Here is a 20,796-nt window from a genome sequence, read left to right on the forward strand (position 1 = left end):
ATTTTATAGAGAACAATTAGTTCCCGTGAACAAAGCTATTAGTTTCTATTTGTTTGATATATTAATATTTAACTTTAAAGCAATAAATACGTAAATCAAGTGAATAAACAAGTATTTAATTCTAATACTAGCAAAAGAGTTTCCCGTGGAATTTTTTAAAATCAAATTTTAAAGAATTTTTGAAGAAAACAAATTTCGAATTTTCTTAGCCTATGCTACTCTGGGGGCACCCATGGGTTCCCTCAAAAAATGTCAGACCGTTCGGTCCAGCCGTTTGGCCGGCTATAGGGAACATAAATACGTATGTCTTGTTTTATTATTTAGATTTATTTAATATATTTTTATAAATGAAGAAAGTGTTATTCTTCGTATTTCTTTTAATACCTTACAGTGAGGCCCATATAACTATGGAATAGGAAGCCGACATTTTAACAATCTTACGTGTATTAAATGATTTTATAAACCAAATATTTTTACTGCAGTACGTGTAGCTTAAAAATCAACCTTTAAAGTAAAACTGGTCTATGTACACTGCACAATTGCATGTTTCATATTAAGTCTAACAGTTATCTCCCTGGTATACAGTTTTATGAGTCCATCTGTAAATAACAAAAGGAAGAAATGAATGGTCCGGTTTTTTTCAATGAAGAATATTCAAAGAATTTAATTTGTGTGTATTTTTCTTATTAATTCTTTTCATTTAATATACCTGCCATGCCCTAAATACGCTTGGACACTGTCCCAAGGACTCTCCCTCCCACCTGTACTTAAATATTTCGCAAAAAAAACTGGCAAAAATCCAAATATTTATTGCAAAATTTGATTATTTTAAGAGAAGAAAACAAAAATTGGACTCAATAGGATAAGTTTTACATTTTGAAACTTGACTTGTCACATGCAAAAGTAGTTTTAAAATTTACTTGTTCATGCTCCTGTGCAAAATATAGTGTGTTAAATTTTGTATTGCAGAACTTGTTCACTTTGCATTCTTTTGTTTAAGAATTTGCAAGTGGTAGTGGCATTAAGTAGTTTTATAAACTTTTTTCAAATCCCGTTTTTACTTTTGACACATTGACATCTTGGTCTTAAATTATAGCTCAAACCCATCTTGTCAGACCCATAAACCGCCCCTCCCCTTTCTCCCCCCCTCTCACAGTTGCACACCTCAAACGCTTAGGTAACTTAAGCGACGACCTGTTATGGGCTTAAAGGGACTGACTGGCTAGGTATAATATTTGTACTCAGAGTGCAATATTATAAAACTAGGTTTTCAGAGCGCTGCGCGTCCATCTTCAATTTAACTTTTATTTGTTGCTCTTCTATAGTTGTTTTAACGTGGATTTAAAAATATCCTATTTCTATTATTTTTCAATTCTTACCATCCACACACCTTCCCTGGGATTATGTGAAATCCCTCATGTAAATCTGATAAACGTTAAACCCCTGGCTGAACCAGCCTTTCTCACGTTTATCTGCAGATACAAACAATCAAACAAACAGCAGAGCAAAGTATATATATCTATATCTATATATATATATCTATATATATATCTATATATATATATATATGTATGTATATATTTCAGTTTTTAACTTCACATTTTTATTAAATAAATTATACTGAACATAATGTTTTACGTCTATCATGACGATCCTCAGTAGATATATAAAGTTGTAGTCTCTGTTTGTCTGTGTGCGTGTCCGATCATAACTCAGGAACCCCTTGACCGATTTGGTTGGGGAACTTGAGAGAGCCACGGAAATGTTCTTAGTTTTGAGATTCTAAACTGCAGAATTAGCTATGAGAAACCGGCCTGGGCAACGCTGGGTTCCCAAGCCAGTGTATACATAAAATATTATAATTCATTTGATCCCTGTAAAACTTTTTTATACTATAATTGCTAAATAAGACAAAAACTTGTTCTTAAAAAATTACGAGCTGGATAATGCTTGAGAAAACGATTCGATTGATTTAAATCATTTGATATAACAGGGAAAAACGAAATAATACAAATTCTACTATAAACTAATCTGTTGTTTGGGAAAATATTTTTAAGACAAATTATCGTTGGAATCAATGGTAGAAATAATTATATCTCTGTCATCATTATCTCGAATATTCAGTTTTATATTAACTTATTTTTAACTTATTATTTCTTTAAATTTCTTTTAATTGTCGTCTTTGCACTAAAAATTCAAAGAAATCTATGGAAGCATTTTGGCTAAGAATCAATTATTTATATAATAAAACAAAACATTCGTTTATAGTTATATATGTATTTAAATCTTTGTGTGTGAATAACTCTTTTTAATAATAATAATATGTTATGGTGTCTTACTCGATATTTCAAATAGTTTCAATTTACATTTTCAATATTCGTCTTGATATGTTTAAGAATTTAATGTGACATGTTAAACATTATAGCTTATTCAAGTTTGATGTGTAAACTGTTCAAATATTTGTTATAAACTGTTCTTCTTCTTTTTTCTTATCTATCTTTGCTTGCGGTTATTAATGAAATTTGTACCATTGATGCAATATTTATATATGTATATATATATATATATATATATACATATATAAATATTTATATATTTATATATGTATATATATATATACGTAACTTGCATGTTAACTACACAAGTGTAAACACAGTTTCCCAGTTTCTAACAATATGTACAGGGTGATCAATATCACACTAGTTTTGGCAATTTAAATAGTTAAATAGTTTCTAAAAAATTGCTTTTTTAATTTACTTTTTGCAGCAACAGTTCTCCTCAAAGCTATTGTACATGATAACCGTAGAGCGCAAGATGGCAGTATTGTAGATGATAAGCCTAGAGTGCAGGATATGACAGTACTTTACATGATAACCCTAGAGTGCAAGATAGCAGTAGTGTACATGATAACCCTAGAGTGCAAGGTAGCAGTATTGTACATGATAACCCTAGTGCAAGATGGCAGTACTGTACATGATAACCCTAGAGTGCAGGATGGCAGTACTTTACATGATAACCCTAGAGTGCAAGATGACAGCTTGTACATGATAATCCGAGAGCGCAAGATTGTAGTATTATTCATGATAACCCTAGACGCCAAGATGGCAGTATTGTACATGATAATCCTAGAGCACAAGATGGCAGTACTTTACATGATAAACCTAGAGCACAATATGGCAGTACTTTATTACATGATAACCCTAGAGGGCAAGATGGCAGTATTGTACATGATAACCCTAAAGCGCAAGATGGCAGTACTTTACATGATAATCCTAGAGTGCAAGATGACAGCTTGTACATGATAATCCGAGAGCGCAAGATTGCCGTACTGTTCATGATAACCCTAGACGGCAAGATGGCAGTATTGTACATGATAATCCTAGAGCACAAGATGGCAGTACTTTACATGATAAACCAAGAGTGCAAGATGGCAGTATTGTATACATGATAACCTTAGAGCGCAAGATGGCAGTATTGTACATGATAACCCTAGAGCGCAAGATGACATTATTTTACTGTGTACATGATAATCCTAGAGCGTAAGATGGCAGTATTGTACATAATAACCCTAGAGCGCAAGATTGGCAGTATATTGTACATAATAACCCTAGAGCACAAGATGGCAGTATTGTACATGATAACCCTAGATCGCGCAAGATGGCAGTACATATTCATGATAACCCTAGAGCACAAGATGGCAGTACTGTACATGAAAATTCTAGAGCGCAAGATGGCAGTATTGTTCATGATAACCCTAGGAGCACAAGATGACAAGTTTGTCAGATAACGACTAAGAATCAACTAAACCAAATATTTCAAGCTTTGTAAAAATCCGCGACCGTGCTTTTATGAGCTGAGATAATAATATTGTAGTTGCGTGCGCTCGACTACACGGGTATACTTAACGCTTATAATCTCTATATTCATCAACGTATACGCTGCGTGCATCCCCCCCCCTCCCTCGACACCTTGGGGCGTGAAATGTAAATTAGTCCTTTAATGCACCAGTTTTTATTATTTTAGTTCATTTTATTACAGAATATATTTATGCTTTTTTGAGAATTTCTAAACTAAGACTCTTCACTCATAGTGTGAAGAAGTCTATCTTAAAAAGTTAAAACCGAGATTTTACAAGGTCAACCAAAAAAGAGTATAAACAATATTCACAGGGTTACCCACAAAAAGAGTTAAAAAATTTATTTACAAGGTTACCCATGCACAAAAGGAGTATAAAAAAATATTTACAGGGTCACCCACAAAAGGAGTCTAAAAAATATTTACAGGGTTACCCACAAAAAGAGTATAAAACAATATTCACAGGGTTACCCACAAAAAAAAAATTAATATATACAGGGTTACCCACAAAAAGAGTTAAAAAATTTATTTACAGGGTTACCCACAAAAAGAGTATAACAAATATTTACAGGTGTATCCACAAAAAGAGTATAAAAAAATATTCACGGGACGTTACCCACAAAAAGAATATAAAAAATATTCACGGGTTACCCACAAAAAAAAAATATTTACAGAGTCACCCACAAAAAGAGTATAAAAAATATTTACAGGATAACCCACAAAAAGAATATAAAAAAATATTTACAGGGTATCCACAAAAAGAGAATATAAAAAATATTTACAGGGTTACCCACAAAAAGAGTGTAAAAAATTTTACAGGGTTTCCCACAAAAAGAGTATAAAATAATATTCCCTGGGTTACCCACAAAAAGAGTAAAAAATAATATTCGGGTTACCCACAAAAAGAGTAAAAAATAATATTTACAGGGTTACCCACAAAAAGAGTAAAAAATAATATTCACAGGGTTACCCACAAAAAGAGTATAAAAAATATTACAGGGTTACCCACAAAAAGATTAATAAAATATATTTACAGGGTTACCCACAAAAAGAGTTAAAAAATAATATTCACAGGGTTACCCACTTAAAAAGAGTATAAAAAATGTTCCCTGGGTTACCCACAAAACGAGTATACATTTTTATTACAGGGTTACCCACAAAAAGAGTTAAAAATACAGAGTTATAACCACAAAGAACGAGACTTTAGAGAGGACTAGGTTAGAAATTCATTTATAAGAAGTTCTTTTATTTTTTACACATCTAGAATAGGAAATTGCACAGTATTATGAAAGGTAAACTTCTAACAGAAAATAATGAAGATGAAAAATTAAAATTGAACCGAACAGCGTATCTGAGAAAAAAGTAAGCTTAATCAAAGTTTGGATAATTTGTAGTTCCGATGATGTTTCGCCATTCCCGAGTGACGAGTCCCTAACTGTACCAGAGAGAATAATTGCCGCGAATGAATACTGTAGATTGTCAAAACATTTACGTCTACGGCAATGTTGCCAATTGTTCATTGGCGATTTAATAGTTGTTATTCAAGGTCTGTCGAAGGACTGGGGTTTGCTTTTTCCGCTGTCAAACGTCCATAGCTTGGTCAGATTAGCTTACGAATTGTTAAAAAAAGGAGTGAAACAGGAAACGTGCTGGATAGATTAATGCAAGTGTTAGTGATCTAGACAGTTGACGTCCCGAGGGGGGGGGGGGGGGGGTTCAGCGTCCACAGGGAACTGAATCCCTCACAGAATCGTAAGGCGTTGTTTTTACTCCCAGCCGCCCCTCGACAATAATATCTATGAACCTGATTTCAATTATTTGTTCAATTAATCTGTAAATATTGTTTTATTGTTGTAGAGTTAGGTTATAGTAAAGACAATTTATGGGCCGAGCGTTGTGGCTAGGACCTAGGCTGGGGCTAGGCCAGGCAAGTGGCCGGCACTGTGGTCACATAACAAACTTTGACCTTTTAAACAAATCTTTTAAAAATTGTTTTCTTTTTTTTTGGGAGGGGGGGGGCTAAATTCGTTCTCTAAGAAATTTTCCTTTATATTGTATGGTTTATAAATATGGTTTATATTTACTGCTTTTTGAGAATCTTTGTTTTAAAATCTACTCGATAAATTATTTTTAATTTCAGATTTAGAGTTTAAACATAATGATGATCTCGACATATGATCAATAATTAGGTGCAGTAGAGGTGATGAGTGGAAGCTGGCTTGAAAATCCTCGGAATAAAATCAGAAATTTTTTCTCAAAATTCAAGAGAAATTTTCCAGCTTCGTGTGCCGAGTAAGTTTTTATCAGGGTTGGGAAAATAATTCTTTATTGATGATAATAGTTAAAGCATACATTCAAGCAGTGCTTAGGATCCATTTAATTTTGATGCGGATCCGGATCCTGATCCTGGATCCGTACTGAAAAAAAAATGGATCCGGATCCAGCTCCGGATCTGGATCCAGGTCAGTTCTTTAAGAATTACTGAATTTTTTTAACAAAAAATAATTTTCAAATTTTTTTTTTCGCTTATTTTTATCCTAAACCTTGATGAGCCATTTAGGGGTGTGTAAAATTCTTGAAAAATATACCCCCGGGAATCAGCTGATTTGGATCCAGGTCATTTCTTTAAGATTTACTGAATTTTTTTAACAAAAAATAATTTTCAATTTTTTTTTTTTTTTTTTTTGCTAACTTTTATCATAAAACTTGATGAACTATTCAGAAATGAGGAAATTTTTATAATCTTTTCAAAAGTACAGATTTGGGTTTTAGGAATAGGATCCAACAGATCCGGATCCGGATCCTAAGCACTGCTTTCAAGAATTTCCTTAAAGACTGTAGGCGTATAACACAGCTTACCCTTCTTGCAAAGATGACAATGCCCGATTCAAAGCGGTACCTCGATAGATCCATGTTTTGTTTCTTTAAACTGTTTCGTTTGCGCGTTCTCTGCGAAAGGGACGTGCATTTCTTGCTGTTGAGAAACAATGGAGATATTTTGAGAACTAAACACTTCAAGTCAGAAATAGGGCGTTATTTTCTACATTTTTCGTAAGGTTTTAGGGTACCGTTGTAAATCGGGAATTGCCATCTTTGCATGTAGGGTCACTTGAAATTGCGCGCACAGTCTCTTTAAACTTTTGACATTTGAATTTCAGTCGTGGAGAAATGGAGGCAGTGAGTGATGAAGATGAAGTAGATCGAGAACAAGAACTCAGTCATGAACTTGTAGAGTGGAAACCACATACTCAGGTTCAGATATACCATGAAAATAATTTTTAAGGAAGGTGAATATTTTTTCAAGAAAATATTAACCCCTGCAGTTTAACTTGATTAAACATTTTTCAATAATTTTTTTCTTCTAGGTTGATTATGTCCATTTCCTGGTGCCTGGCCTGACGGGAATATTTGCCTCTCCACAGTACTGGGGGAAAATGGACAGGTTTGTAAACTCCTCGGTGCTTGGAGCAGTAGACTTAATTTTAAGGAAATTTATAGCCTAGAGTTGGTAAAACCCCGGTTTTTATTTTAAAGCCCAGCCTAGTGGGTAATATTGGTATTATTGTTTTATATCGGTTTATTGGGGTTAATCGATTTTTTAATAAGTTTTTTTTAAATCTAGTTTTTTCCTTCTACAGTGATAACCAGGCGTATTTGATGTTGTTACAAAACCAAAAGTTCTGTTAGAAACTTATTAAATCCCTAATTAGGAGAAACATTCCAGTCGAACCACTCAATTTAGAATCTGAAACCCCAGCTAAGAACATTTCCGTGGCTCTCCCGAGTTTCCCAATCAAAATTTGAGGCAAATCGGTCTAGTGGTTCTTGAGTTATGATCGGACAAACAAACAAACAGAGATTACAACTCATCGTATCATTGTTTATTTTTTAAGATATGAGGCAGAGGAAGCATTAGAGAATAAACCGGAAGGAAGTTTTCTACTCCGGGATTCAGCACAAGATGAATACATATTCAGGTCAGTGAGTACATATTCAGGTCAGTGAGTACATATTCAGGTCAGTGAGTACATATTCAGGTCGGTGAGTACATATTCAGGTCAGTGACCACATATTCAGGTCAGTGACTACATATTCAGGTTAGTGAGTGCATATTCAGGTCAGTGAGTACAGATTCAGCACAAGATGAGTACATATTCAGGTCAGTGAGTGCATATTCAGGTCAGTGAGTACATATTCAGGTCAGTGAGAACATATTCAGCACAAGATCAGTACATATTCAGGTCAGTGAGTACATATTCAGGTCAGTGAGTACATATTCAGCACAAGATGAGTACATATTCAGGTCAGTGAGTACATATTCAGGTCAGTGAGTACATATTCTGCACAAGATGAGTACATATTCAGGTCAGTGCTTATCATTCATAACAATAACCTTTTCTGAGAAACCATTAACTATATTTTGTCGTTATTGGCTTTCTAAAATTTGACAAATCTTGGCGATTTTTTTAAATGGTCACGCCTCACCATTTTTTTTATTCTAATTAATATTTGGAATTTAATTATGTTAGACAATGTGTTTTTCTTCAAATAATTTATATTTTCTCAAAAAATTAAGAAAATTAAGACACTTTAGAACAAAAATGCCATTAACTCGTATTTTTGTTTTATTTTTGCCTAAAACGTGGAAAAGCAAACTGAAAAATATTGTAAAATTAGATCAACGAAATTAAAATTAAATAAATTAAATAAAAATAGCACTTTTACGTGAGCGTAATTTTTGTAAGATTGTTTTTAATTTGTTTGTCAGTGTTTTAGATTTTACATTTTACTTTCCGCCTAACTATTTACTACTTATAGTTGTTACTCAATACAGCTCAAGTATTGGTATTTTCTTACTTGGTCAATTGAATTACTCCAGCAATCAAGTAGATAATTGAGAACAGTTTTATTTTGATGGAAAATGTTTCCTTTAATTCTCAAGCTTATACTTTACAAGTCTCTGCTCCACAATGTCTACTCTCTATTTTTCGAACCTTGCTAATTGTACAAATGACTATGTAATATACTTCAATATAAATGATGAAAATTTTTCGCTTACATAAACTATAGTAATCCTAATACGTGACGTTCTTGTTAAAATTAATAACCATATGAAAGTAAAAAATATTTATTTTTAAAAGTGTTTTAGATTAAAATATTTTTTTTGACAGTGTAAGTTTCCGACGTTATGGGCGCAGTCTTCATGCACGCGTAGAGGAAACAGGTGCTTTATTATCTAGTTATTTATTTTTTTCCAACTTAGGCTTCCTTTCAGATATCCACTTGACTAGATTTGAGAAAACTATCTAACTTTTAAAAATCCCATTCACTTTCTCGTATTCAAATGAAACGCATTGGTTTATTTCTGGTTGGAAATATAAACTTAAACTGCTGTAGATGAGCGGAAAATATAAAAGCAACTTGAGCTCAGGATAATTGAAATAAAGTTTTCCTGAGTTATGATCAGAAAAATAAACAGACAGACAAACAGAGATTACAATTATATNACACTGTAGATGTTAAAATATGCAAGCTTCTTTTCGGTCAAACCTAAAAAATTATAACCCATCAGAATTAAACTTTTGTGTTTTGAATCTCTTGATTTTGTCTCTAATGTAGACCTATGGATTAATTTTATTTTTCTGTTATATCCCGTGGTATTCTTACCTTTGAGCGGATAATTTTGAGCATTTATTGTCAAATTTATAAGTGTCCACATTGGATATCGAGACCAAACCTTCAAGATTAACGATACTCCACACAAAAATGTTCTACCAGGGGTGTATATTTTTCAGAATTGAATAATTTTTTGAAGATTTGGACATCAAAAAGCAACCTGTTTTTTATTCTTTTGATATTAACTCTCCTCAAAAATATTTTTCTAGAAAATATACCAGATCCGCTAACTGTTCGTGGTTTTTAGAATAATTTTATTTAATTTCAGAGCATTTATTCAGCTTCGACTGTCACGACCCAGGTGTTTACAGGTCTCCTAATATACCACAGCTCTTAGAACATTATAAGGTCAATCAATCAATCAATCAATTACGTAATCAATCTACCAATCATTTAATCAATTCTTACCTATACCTAATTTCACAAGTCAAAAAATCAATCCATCAACCAATTAGTTAATCGAGTATTAGGTCAATATTTATGAACTCAGCCAGTTTTTGGAATTCATGGAAGTCCTGAAATTCCGACGTCGAGGCAATTTTTGGTCTGACCTTGCATGTGTTAATTGGCCATTACGTTGTTAATTCATAAATATTGGCTGACCTGATAAAGAATGACCCCATTACATTAATCGATTTGGCGATCATTAAATTGATTTCTTAACTACAAGTCGATTTACCAATCACTTAATTAATTCACTTATAAAAAATTAAACAATTAAAAGTTTATTATGGTGGTATGTAGTGCCTTGAAGGCAGTCTGGGGGTTCCACATTGGGTTCCCTTCAAGATTTTCACTTGATTTGATCCACCAATAAAGTTTGATGGATGGGGGGGGGGGCTATCGGAACTTGTTGCTCTACTAAATGAATCAACCAACAATAATGGATAAACCAATCAACCAAGTAAATTACCCAATCCACCAGAAATAAAACATTAATCCACCATTCAATAATTTTATCCAATCAATGAATCAAACCACCAATCAATTAATCAATCACAAATCTATTAATAAATTCTCCATACAATGAATTAATCCGGAACTGAATAAATCTATCCACTAGTAAACAGATCAATATTACTAATAAATATATAAATATATTCATGAGGACCCTACATCGTCTATGTTCTTTTGGCCACAGCTGTCTTTGTCCATTCTAAATTCAATTTATCAATCAAACAAATCAATTAACAAATCAACCAGTAATCCACTGATCAATTTATCACCAAAAATGACTAAATCGATCAAATTAACAACATCTTTTTGTTTAGGATCCTTCATCTTGTATGTTCTTTGAGCCCTTGTTATGTTGTCCTGTGTTTAGAACTCAACCATTCTCCCTTCAGGATCTTTCCAGGGCTGCTATCTGTGATACGTGAGTATTATTATTATTATTTGTATCATTCAATCCTCTAAAGGCCTGTAGATGTAATTTCAAGCAACCCTCCATTTAAAAGGACCATGCCTGATTCACAACGGTTCCCTTTAAACCATTCATTCTTATAAGCGTTTAGTGTTAACGTTGAGAATCGAACATGTTCCATAGAGTCAATTGTAATAATGTGAACACTATACAGTCCCTAGAACCAAACTTTTTTGGGGAAAATAAGAAATTAAGCTTTTTACCCTATTTTTGACGCTTATTCCTACTTTTCCAAAAAAAAACATTAATATTTTCTGATTTTTATTATCTTGTTGGTAAAAGTGTATATGGCACAATCTTAATTTTTACTGTGGGCTTAAAAATGGATTACAAATATGTATTTATAGTTGGAATTCTTTTAGTCAAGCTAATAATCTCATGATAGAAATTAGTGCTTAGGATATGGATCCGTTGGATCCGCAAGATTTTAGCTTCCTGTATCTGTCCTGGGTCCGGAACCGGAACCTAACTTTTTTATGTTTTTGCTCTGAAAACCCAAATATGAACTGTTGAAAAATGAGACATTATAAAAATTTCATTATCTCTGAATAAATCATCAAGTTTTAGCATAAAAATATGCGAAAAGAAGAAGAAAAAAAATTGACAATTTTGCTTTGTTAAAAAAGCTAATGTTCAAGACCTGGATCCGAATCCATTTTTTTCCAGTGCGGATCCAGGATCCAGCACTGATAGAAATTGATTATTAAGGAGCTAAGTTTTTTTTCAATATTAGAACTCTGCTCAATGAGCAGGTACCAACTACTAAAAATATCAGGTTTAATGTATCAAGACCGTTATTTAACCCCTAGTTCGTCAAAGTTTTTATGACAGAAATTATTGTTTATGTGGAGCGGAATTTGTTGAGGGGTTTTATTATTAATTGGAGAGAAAAAAATTAAATTTTGGGGTAAAAATTAATCTTTAGGTGCTTGAATTTTGATTTCTTTGAAAGAAAAATATTAAACTAATTTTTGACAGATGCAAAAAACTTATCTAAAATAGAACTAAATGAGCCAGAAGCTGCACTAATTTTTTTCCATGAGGAGAATGTCTTCGTTCCCTTAATTTTCTAGTGAGGGGTATACCCCCCCCCCCCAATTTTCCAAGTGGGGATGTTACCTTTCACCCGGGTCATCCCCCCCCCCCATCCTTTAAGTTACCTTTGTTAGAATCAGTGTACAGTAGAACATATCCTAAATTTTAAACAATCCCTTGAATTATTTTCTGTTTAGACTCCCGTGTTACGGAGGTATTGACCAGCTTGAGCTGCCGAGATCTTTAAAGATCTCGTTAAAGCAGTACCACTACAAACACAAGATCAGAACTAGACGATTAGAGACTACTGAGTAGATGATTTTTGGTACTAACCCATGCGTATTTTCCAATGGAGGTTATATAGAATCCAATGGAAGTTCTATTTATTTCCAATGGAAGTTATATAGATCCAATGGAAACTGTATTGATTTGAAATGAACATTTTATTGATTTCCAATGGAAGTTACTTTCAATGGAAGTTATATAGATTCCAATGGAAGTTATATTAATTTCCAATGGAAGTTACATAGATTCAAATGGAAGTTATATAGATTCCAATGGAAGTTTATTAATTTCCAATGGAATTTTTATTGATTTCCAATGGAAGTTATATTGATTTCCAATGAAAGTTATATAGATTCCAATGGAAGTTATATTGATTTCCAATGGAAGTTATATAGATTCCAATGGAAGTTATATTGATTTCCAATGTCACCAAAGATATTTTCCCAATTGGCAACTTTTCATGGATGGCGAAAGTGGCAAGTTTCCTAGTGGCTATTTCTGATATTTACAATTTCCCAAGATTACTAAATGTTGTATGGTGTCCCGGTTATCCTAGTCACAGTGCAGCACACGGATCAGAACATTTTAACCCCTCTTCTGATCAAGTTAGAATTTATTTTTAAATTACTCAGACTTAGGTAAAATAATATAAAACCCATCTTATTATAATTTCTTCCCATGTCTCCGAAGTTCTGGGTTGAACTGTAGTATAGATGGAACAGTTATTTTGATGTAAACAAACTAAAGTGACTGTAAACAAGATTTCAAATGACCCTCCTGATTCAAAGTGGTGTGACAGTTCAAATAGTTTCCTCTCAAACTATTGTGTAAACAAACATGATGGAATTATCCCTCTTTTTCTATCAGATTTTTTTATTGTTATAATAGTTGATTTTTCTAGACGAGAAGCAACAAAACTTTTCTTATTGTTAATCATAGGGCTGAAGGGTTCCGTTGTGATTGTAAATTGTAAATGATTGGTTAAATTATATCTAGGGAAATGCTGATGGAAAAGTACTAAAAACCTACGTATGTTGTATGAACAGTGGAACCCATAAAACTCTTGAATAAGAAGACGACTGTGAGGCTCATATTATGATTCTAAATAGTCCAATGAACGTGTAAGAATGTAAATGTGCAGTTTCACAGACCCATATCACTCGATAACTTGAATTTCAAGCTAGTGTTACAGCCATTTGATATTGAATGTCATTGAATACACAGAACATTGATTAAATGTCATCTTTCTATTCCGCAGTTGTATGTGTTCCACTGAACAATGTAACCATAATGTGTTAAATTCCAGTGTTCACACTGTCTGTGAATGTTGTTTAGAAAATTATGTAAATACTAAATGTTGATTATATTCTATATATAGTATATATAGCAATATTGCATTTTTTAACTGGACTGAGTATTTTACTTTTTTGCAAATTTCTCTCCAGATTGTACAATTGTAAATAAATGTCGCAAATGTTGCTTTTCTGAAGTAAATTTACACTAATTTAAATTGAAAAAAATTAAAGTTCCATTGGAAAAAAAGTGAATATTTTAAAGTTTTTGCTAATCATTTTGTCTTGTTTAAGCGAACATTTATTCGTTTATTTTTATGTTGTTTTTTTATTTAAACTCTTGAATATCTTCGAAATGATAAAGTTTTTTTAAATTTTTAATTTTTTGAGAATTAGGAAATCCAAGATGCAAATTTATAATAACACCAGTTCCCAACCATCTGTAATATAAAATTGAAATTTTGTTTCCTTTAGAACTTGTATTTTTCAAATAATCTTGAATATGTTACATCCCATAAAGCTATTTATCCAAATATATATTATCCTGAACTTATTTTGGTTTAGTTGGCAAAGCTAAGATGAAAAGAATAATAGTCCTTTCAAAAGATGGAATGATACACTGACAGTCCTAAAGGACACTTCCCGTCCCTGTACTGTACTAATTTGATATAACGTTTCGATGTGGAAATAAATAATTGGGAAAATGTTAAAGTTCCGTGAAATTTCTGTGGGTAATGTAAGGTCCTGCAGAAAAGTTCAGCAAGAAGGTTTGCAAAAATATTTTGATGTCGTTAAATGGAAATTATCACTTTACCGAAAACTATGATTTTCTAAATCTTATATCTTTGCAACCCAATGTGGTAGAAATTTCAAACCGTCTATTCTGTTAGATAAAATAATCACCAGGTTGCAAAGATATAGGGATTATAAATTCTGAGTTCACGGCAAAGGTTGGTGAAGCAATTTTTTATTTCTAAGGATTTCTGTGATTGCAGGAACTAAGGGTGTCCCAGATTTTTCGAGTATTATGTGCGTAATTCAGCGTTAAATCTTGGGAGATAATCCAATATGATAAAGGACGCCCGATCTGCAGTATCAATTATATAAGACACAGGGTGTCTCACGAAACACGACAGTAGCAACACGACTGGAAGGTCGTCTTAGATCTTGGAAATTATTAATGACACTCAGTCGTCAACCATCTTCAACGCGTATGATCCTTAAAACAAAAACCAAAAATTATCCAAAAAAGTTCACTCTGATTTTTCTACAGTGATAACCAGAAAACTGTAGAATATGAAGACGACATAATGCAATACTGAATTATATTTGTTGTTACAAAGCAAAAAGCCTCACTTGTAAGTTATTAAATTAATAATTTAATGAAATGGGTCTGTTTACACTGCACAATTGATGTGCCACGTGTGAACTATTTAAAGCCATGTCTTGAGTCTAAAAGTCGACTTTGTATTCCAGAGTTTACTAGTTATCATTGCACCTCTTAGAGGTCCTTCAAGCACACTCCGGACATTACTTTGGAAATGCCAGGATTCAAGACGATTTTTAAATTGTTATGTATGTTTTTGATTTATTTTTTTCTGAAAATCATTTTTGGCTTAGACAAAGAAAAAAAATAATAAATAAGATTTTAAGCCATTTATTACATCTTTTTCTTACATCTTACAACACATAAATTTTAAAGCGCAAACTTTTAAACAATTTCGAGTTTTATTCTCCTTCATTAGCACCACAATTCCTGAACAAGCAAAATTAAACTTATTACACTACAGTGAATCCCAGATAAATGAATACATTGCAAGAGTTTTTTATAATGTCGTATTACATATTTAAGATCAAATGCCGCGGAAAAATGAGTTTAATATTAATAATAAATTGCATTCATATTTCAGGGCTATGTTAAACTCATTTTTCCGCAGCATTTGATCTTAAATATGTAGTACTCTTGCTATGTATTCATATGTCTGAGATTCACTGTACTAAACCTCAAGGTTTCTAATCGCTTTGATGGTATAACCTTTGATTTGTCAAACTTTACAACTATTTGATATTGCAGAAATCATATTAAGATAAATCTAAAGTCTACGACACAGATATAGAGAAAAAAATAGAGTTTAAGGAGAGTAATCAGTTTCTTTAATATAATAAATTTTAGATAGTTATAATCGCACTCAATTCTGAACAATACACTGAGTCTCATGGATATTCATGCAGAACATTTTTATCTTTTTTGTCTCTAAAATTGGGCTAGGAAAAATCAAACACTTAAAACATGTGTACTATTATTAATCATATTTTTACATATTCATTTGTATGTATAAATGTTATACTATAGCTAGCCACACAGTTTTTCTTCCAAAAATCTAAAAAAATTATCATTTTTTAATTCGAAAATTTTTCCCAAATGTTTTTAAAATTCAACGGGCAACGCCGGGCACTTCAGCTAGAATAACATATCTATGTGCACTTTTGGTTTATAATCTGGCACTTTTTCAAATGTCCTGCAATTTATTTGGTAAGTGCAAAACTTTTTGCAAGATGGGGCGGAATGGAGATAAAAAACATTTGTTAGATAGAGACCTATAAATTGGCAAGTATCCCACTAAAATCTGAAAGATTCCAGGCTTAAATAATCGCACTATTTTAATAATAGTTCACATGTTTTCAGTGCTTCATTTTTCTAGCTCAATTTTAGGCATAAAAGATAAACAAATGCTCGATTGCATAATATTCCAGAGACCGAATTTAAAGAATTAGAGCGGCGGTTTAATTTAAGCCGCGGCTCAAATATGGTTGGTTTCACTTAAAATTGTATTCAATATTTCAAGATTTAAGCCGGCGCTTATTGAAACCGGTTTTTGGCGGATTTAAGACGCGGCTCAAATTCATTAAATTCGGACACGGGACTGAGAGAATAAAACAGAAATGGACAATAAAAACAAACCTTGTTTCCTCAAACAGAATTCCGTGAATCTTCTTTTCGTGATAGTTTCTGTTCGATCGATCGTTGTACTTCTTTCCGCACTAAAAATTATCTTAAAGGGACTGTATGCAAAATTTCAAGTGACTCTCCATTGATAAAGTGGCATTGTCCGATCCCTTAAAAGCTTTATCTGATCAAGTATTGATTGCATATCCATGTTTTTGAAAGCTGATTATTTCAATACTATGTTTTCTTAACAAAAGTGAGTTGCACTTTTCTTACTATAGAAACAACGGAGAAATTATTAGAATTTGACACTTTTTAAGCTGAATAAACCTTGTTTAAGGTTCCAAGTGTACTGCTGGGAATCTGACAAGACACTCTTTAAATAGAGATTCAGTTGATATTACAAGACAGTTCCAGGGAAAGTAGCTGTACTGCTTAGATTTGGTAATAAGTTAAACCTCCCCTCCGAACATATAATGTATAGGCTAAACTTGGATAAAATCATTTTTATAATTTATTTTATTCAAATATTAATATTTTGTAAAATAAATCGTTGCTTAATTTGATTAGGAAATTCTTTTAAAAAAATACTATTTTGAAACATGTCAAATGAATTTCATTAAGACTAAAAAACTTTAGATTGTTTAGTAAAAATGTCTTATTTATATTGTTGTGTTCATAGAGAAAATTATCTGAAACTTTCTGCAAAATATGTAAACTTATTAAAAGGAATATTTATATAACATTCTAAACATAAAACAATGCTTCATTATGGATGATTAGAAATTTTTTTACTTATAGTATATAATGTATATTTTAGAAGTGCATTTATTGCTTCTAGTAGTAAATACATGATAAATAACGAGTGTATAAAAGGAAAGGAAGTTGAGTAGGTCTTCTCTTGTTCCAAAATCCGACACCAATCATTTTCAGATTTTATAATCCTCTTTAGGGGATTTCTTCCTCTACAATATCCTATTAATCCTACCTTGTATCTACAAGCATAGGGTCGGTCTTTGATGTGGACATTCGTTCTGTAGAAAACAATCAATCATTCAAATATTTTATTTCATTTATTGAACTGCTTTATTTTTAACCAATACACAAGATGTTTTTAAGAATACATGCCTTCATTTTTGAAATTATGATTTAAAATTACAAAGGCTGAAAACGTATTTAAAAAGAATTTAAAAACGCAAAAAGGCTTTTAAAAAAACTAAATTCTCAGTTAAATTAGCTGATTTCTAAATGCAAACCTATCTAAGTTCTGTCAAAAAATGTTATATTACCATGTTTTCTTTTAAAATGATAAAAAAAACGCTTTTTGGGCGCTTTTTATTTTCAAAATTACGAATTTGTTTTTAATCTTTGTGACAGAAGCAATCACAAGAACTGACGAGGGGGGTCAACCCAGACCGAAATATATTTTCAATAACTGTGGAACTAACATCTACGTTTTTTTTTTACTCTGCAGAGGTTTAGTCCATCACCGAATTTGGATTTTTTTGGGGCAAACCTTCTATTTTTTACGATCCATAAACCTTCCCTGGTGTCATATATCAATTGCCACAAAATTTGGACCTGATCGGTTCAGCCGTTTTGACCAGAATTAGATACTAACCAAACAAACAGGCAAGACAAATATATATCTAAATATATATTGATAGTAAAACAAAAAAGTCATAAAAGCATCTTTTGAGGTAATTTAAAAAAGATAAAAGGCGTAGTCGTGTTCTAATAAATCAAGTGTAGTGTTTACGTAATTTCAGCGGACCCTTATTTTTTGAGTAGCATGTCCAATTCTCAAAGGTACCCTTTAAACTTATTATTTTTCAATAATTGCTGAGGTGGCACGCCTAAAATTATTAAATATTTGCAAAATGTTTCATGTATGTTTCATGTGCGTTATAACTCATAACTATTGTTATACATTTTACAGAAGGGACAGAAAATAAACATTTTCATTCGAGTTTTTTAAACCGAGTTGTATATAGAATATTATGAATTTAAGGAGTTCTAGATTGGGTCAAGAGGTGAAAAGGGCACTGTTGTGAATTGTACGTCCCACTCTAATATTCAGAGTAAACTAAATTTAAAATGTTCTCTAATTCAGAATGAAATAATTAACGTTTGTTTTCCTGTGTACAGTCAGTTTACCGCGGTCTACAAAACGTTTTCCGCACAAATCACATTCAAACGAAAGTTTCTCAGTTTCGTGCGTAGTCCTGGAGAAAAAAAAATTAAAGATAAGGTAATTGTTTCAACTTAAATTAAAATTTTTTGTTTCAAACGTAAAACATTTCTTGGTTTTTCGAAAAGTTTTTGTAAAACGAGTGATAACTTTTCTATTTTTGTTTCTTAAAAAAAAACCCAATAAATTCCGGAGTACGTGAAATATTACCTGACATGAAGATTAAGATTTCGTTCATTAGAGAATATTTTGGAACACAGGGTACAGACTAATTTCTTCAAACTGTGCTAAAACAGTTAAGGAAAAATAAACCAACCGGCGCTGGGATTGGGAGGGGGGGGGGGGGGGATATAAAAATATAAATATATTTTTTTAGAATTGGGGGAAAATTTTCCCACAACCTTTACTTTTAGCGGTTTTTAAATATTTTCTCCTGAAACACTTAATTTTGTATGTTTTTGTTATATTTCATAAATAAAGTATTTTTTACTTTACTTTTTTACTTTTACTCCCCATCGATTAAATTTTTAAAAAAAGATTAAAATTTACCACGCTTTTTGTGTGCACTGTCAGGTTTCTGTTTCGAAGAAAATGTTTTCCACATTGATCACACGTAAACTTTTTGTCCTAAACAGATTTTAAAATATATATTACAGTGATCCTTAAATAAATACGAAAAAATATTATTAAAACAAAACAAGAAACGCTGATTGAATAATTTCAACAATATAACTTTTTGGCAGCATTAACGTGTTTTCCACTTACTTTCTTCAAAGCAAATTAAATTTAAATTTTAACTTAATAACGATAAAATGGTGTTGGTAATATCAATAATTAAAAATGATAATACCAGGGCGGGAAAAAATATTAATTATTATTATTATTAAAAAACACTTCTGGGGATGTTCTGGTCCCCAAGGAAGTCACACCCATCAGTACTTCCCCTCACGATACGTGTGCAACCACGCCTGGGGTCGTCTGTTTGTTAATCGCTTAGGGGATGTCTAATTTAAACCCTGGATGTAAGCGCACCGGGTGTAGGGATTTTCGGGAACCTGAGTAAGCCGAATCCCCAGGTTGACATCCACCAACCCACCCACCCCCTCTTGGGACACAGGCCCAGTGTTGAGGGTAGTCTATTTCTGTGTAAAATCGTTCATAGAAATTTCCAATAAAATTCATAAAGGAAAAATATTGGTCTGGCAACCAATCTGTTACGTTTGGTTTTAAATATTACTTTGTTCAATTATTACTATAATTGATAAATTAATATAATATAATATATGTTGGGTTTGAATCATCTATCTTTCTACTATAGTATGTATGTCACGAGCTCGGTTTAGAAGTTTCAGTCTCCCACAACCATCCTGTCCCAGTTATCGTCTCAGGATGTATTTGTTGGCCTTCCCCGAGTACTGCTGTATATAGTTGACTAGTCCAGCCTTCTTTCTCTCCTCGCTCGTTGCTGGGGATTCGAGTATCACGTGCGCTTCATTTGGCCTAACATCTGGACCATTTTCACTACATACTGGACACACCTTCCACTGGTTTCCATACTTATTCTTCATACGATTTCCTAGTTGGAGATTGCCAGACCTGGCCATGTTAATGATTTTACTCTGCCTAGAGTCATTTACATGAAAAACAGGAACACTTTCAACCTAAGTCAAATTCATTCATCCTTCTACAGGAATTCCTTCATCCTCCAGGAATTCATTCATTCTTCTACAGGAATTAATTAATCCTTCAACAGGCATTCATTCATCATTCTACAGGAATTCATTCATCCTTCTACAAGAATTCATGCATCCATTTACAGGAATTCCTTCATCCTAAAGGAATTAATTCATTCATCCTTCTAAAGGAATACATTCATCCTTCTACAGGAATTCATTCATCCTTTAACAGGAATATAGTTATCCTTCAACAGGAATAAGGTTATCCTTCAACAGGAAAATAGTTATCCTTCAACAGGAATATAGATATCCTTCAACAGGAATATATTTATCCTTCAACAGGAATATAGTTAGCCTTCAACAGGAATATAGTTCTCCTTCAACAGGAATATATTTATCCTTCAACAGGAATATAT

At 32.4% G+C, this 20,796-nt stretch overlaps 1 protein-coding gene and 2 long non-coding RNA genes across 9 annotated transcripts; 1 reads left to right on the forward strand and 2 right to left on the reverse strand.

The window, feature by feature from the left end:
- The first annotated feature begins 5,972 nt into the window (after window positions 1-5,972).
- On the forward strand, window positions 5,973-14,115 carry LOC111706576 (suppressor of cytokine signaling 4). 7 transcript variants are annotated; one of them, XM_023479485.1, is made up of 9 exons: window positions 5,973-6,147; window positions 7,014-7,107; window positions 7,221-7,297; window positions 7,749-7,832; window positions 9,027-9,079; window positions 9,800-9,879; window positions 10,803-10,906; window positions 12,187-12,344; window positions 14,041-14,115. In XM_023479485.1, exons 1-8 carry the CDS (start codon window positions 6,059-6,061, stop codon window positions 12,302-12,304), a joined length of 699 nt encoding a protein of 232 aa, XP_023335253.1. In that variant the 5' UTR covers window positions 5,973-6,058; the 3' UTR covers window positions 12,305-12,344; window positions 14,041-14,115. The 7 variants fall into 7 exon arrangements, with proteins under 7 accessions (XP_023335253.1, XP_023335254.1, XP_023335251.1 ...); XM_023479486.1 differs by having other exon boundaries at window positions 12,187-12,314; XM_023479483.1 differs by lacking the exon at window positions 14,041-14,115 and adding an exon at window positions 13,271-14,027.
- A 1,092-nt stretch (window positions 14,116-15,207) lies between these two features.
- On the reverse strand, window positions 15,208-17,551 carry LOC111706566 (uncharacterized). Its single transcript, XR_002766260.1, has 3 exons — window positions 17,502-17,551; window positions 16,529-16,608; window positions 15,208-15,322 (listed from the first exon to the last, which is right to left on the reverse strand). It is a non-coding gene; the product is annotated as an uncharacterized LOC111706566 (long non-coding RNA).
- Window positions 17,552-18,645: 1,094 nt separating this feature from the next.
- On the reverse strand, window positions 18,646-19,365 carry LOC111706565 (uncharacterized). The gene is made up of 3 exons (XR_002766259.1): window positions 19,254-19,365; window positions 18,915-18,991; window positions 18,646-18,738 (listed from the first exon to the last, which is right to left on the reverse strand). It is a non-coding gene; the product is annotated as an uncharacterized LOC111706565 (long non-coding RNA).
- Between the last annotated feature and the right edge of the window lie 1,431 nt (window positions 19,366-20,796).

This window comes from Eurytemora carolleeae, unplaced genomic scaffold (genome assembly GCF_000591075.1).
Source record: "Eurytemora carolleeae unplaced genomic scaffold, Eaff_2.0 scaffold735, whole genome shotgun sequence".
Classification (NCBI taxonomy): Eukaryota; Metazoa; Arthropoda; class Copepoda; order Calanoida; family Temoridae; genus Eurytemora; species Eurytemora carolleeae.

Excerpts from the sequence above, each read along its gene's own strand:
- LOC111706576 (XM_023479485.1), top strand. The coding sequence starts at position 6,059 with ATGAGTGGAAGCTGGCTTGAAAATCCTCGGAATAAAATCAGAAATTTT. Across the intron at positions 7,298-7,748 it reads TACTGGGGGAAAATGGACAG|ATATGAGGCAGAGGAAGCAT; the intron begins GTTTGTAAACTC and ends TTATTTTTTAAG. Across the intron at positions 9,080-9,799 it reads TGCACGCGTAGAGGAAACAG|AGCATTTATTCAGCTTCGAC; the intron begins GTGCTTTATTAT and ends ATTTAATTTCAG.